The sequence below is a fragment of the Propithecus coquereli genome, unplaced genomic scaffold (assembly GCF_000956105.1).
Source record: "Propithecus coquereli isolate 6110/MARCELLA unplaced genomic scaffold, Pcoq_1.0 Scaffold179, whole genome shotgun sequence".
In the NCBI taxonomy this organism is placed as follows: Eukaryota; Metazoa; Chordata; class Mammalia; order Primates; family Indriidae; genus Propithecus; species Propithecus coquereli.
In genome coordinates, this window is record NW_012142634.1 from 4,097,190 (window position 1) to 4,098,791 (window position 1,602).

Sequence of the window (1,602 nt, forward strand, 5' to 3'; positions counted from 1 at the left end):
GTTCTACAAAGTTAGCTATCTTCTTTCGGGGTCCAAGGGGTATCCCCATTTCCTTCAGGTCATCAACTGTACACATAAGCTTTAAAAGGAAACAAACAGACTAATTAATAATTATAGCGGTAGAGGAACAGAAATTGGAATAGGAAAATTATAAAAAGAAACTATCATCTAAAGTAATCTAAGAGCCAATTTTTTAAAAGTTAGTTTTTTTGTTCTTAAATCATGTATTAGTTTAGGCATTAAAATCTTTGGCCTCCATACCTAAGTCATTCTATTCATTTTTAACAGAAAACACATGCATTTTGTACAAAATTCTAAAGCTACAGTCAAGCATACAATGAAGTCTCTTCCCTCCACTCTTGTCCCAACCATCCAATTTTCCTCTCAGCAGCAACTGCTGGTAATTTGCTCTTTGCAGAGATATCTTATACATACACAGCATCTGTGTGTACAGCCTACAGCCTACTATGTACACAGCGCTGTACACTGTTCTTTTCACGTAACCTATCTTAGCGATCAGTATCTCTGACATTGCCTCATTCATTCAACAGCTGCAGGGTACTCCATCATGTGGATGCACCATAAATGATTTAACTAGTGTCCTACCACTGAACACTGAAGAAGTTTCTAAGGTTTTGCTGTATTACAAACAGTGCGGCAATGAGTATCCTTATGGATATTCTTATGTGACTATTTCTCTATAGAAAACATTCCTGACAGTGAACTGCTGGGGCATTTTTATATTTTAAAAGATATTGCCAAACTGCCCTCCATGGAGGCTGTACCAATTTACACTCTGACCAACAATATACAACAGTGCCTACTTCCTTTCATCCTGGCCTCACGATATATTATCAAACTTTCTATTTTTTTCAACTGATAAGTTAAAAAGAATATCTCATTGAACTTTCAATTTCCATTTCTGAGTTTTCACATGGTAAGAACACATTTGTTATTTCCTTTTCTATAAACCAAGTTTATATTCTTTGCCTATTTACCTATCACATTGATGGTCTTTCTGTAACTGATTGCAGAGGCTTTGAATATAAAAGAAATAAACCCTCTGTCTATAATGTGTGTACCAGATATTTTTCCTAATCTATCACCGGCCTTCAGATGTTGTTTATGGTTTCTACTGCTACACAATTTTTTCTTTTATGGCTTCTGGGTTCATACTTAGAAAAGCCTTTCCAGATTATAGACAATAAAAATTCTTCTGTGTTTTTCAATCTTTTAAACATTTCAGTCTTTGCCTTATCTGGAATGTATTTTGATATCAAAGTGTTTAAATCATTAATTTTCAATCTTATGCACAGGGAAACCAGTTTTAAACAAAAATGAATCAAACTATCATCCATACCAGAGATTCCATATCAATCTTTTCCTTTTCAAAAGTGCTAACATATTCAGCAAGGTTAAGTGCTTCCAGAGTTTCTTGCAAAGTTAGGACTTCATTTTCAACATCAAGATCACATGTCTCATCCAAAGTCAGCTTCGGCTCTTCAGGCATCTTCAAAAAAAGTAGGGGAACATTACAAAGCTCAGAAAAACTCCCATAAAATGTCTCCTCATCTATGGAAAATCTTAAACAATTTTGTTCTA

The 1,602-nt window shown here is 34.6% G+C and overlaps 1 protein-coding gene across 1 annotated transcript in view; it reads right to left on the bottom strand.

The window, feature by feature from the left end:
- SEC23IP (SEC23 interacting protein) overlaps nt 1-1,602 on the bottom strand; it is a 72,447-nt gene that overhangs the window by 38,987 nt on the left and 31,858 nt on the right. The window contains exons 5-6 of the mRNA XM_012642385.1: nt 1,361-1,510; nt 8-79 (exon numbers count right to left, since the gene is read on the bottom strand). Of these exons, the coding sequence (XP_012497839.1) occupies nt 8-79; nt 1,361-1,510 (222 nt within the window). The remainder of the gene's footprint in view (nt 1-7; nt 80-1,360; nt 1,511-1,602) is intronic.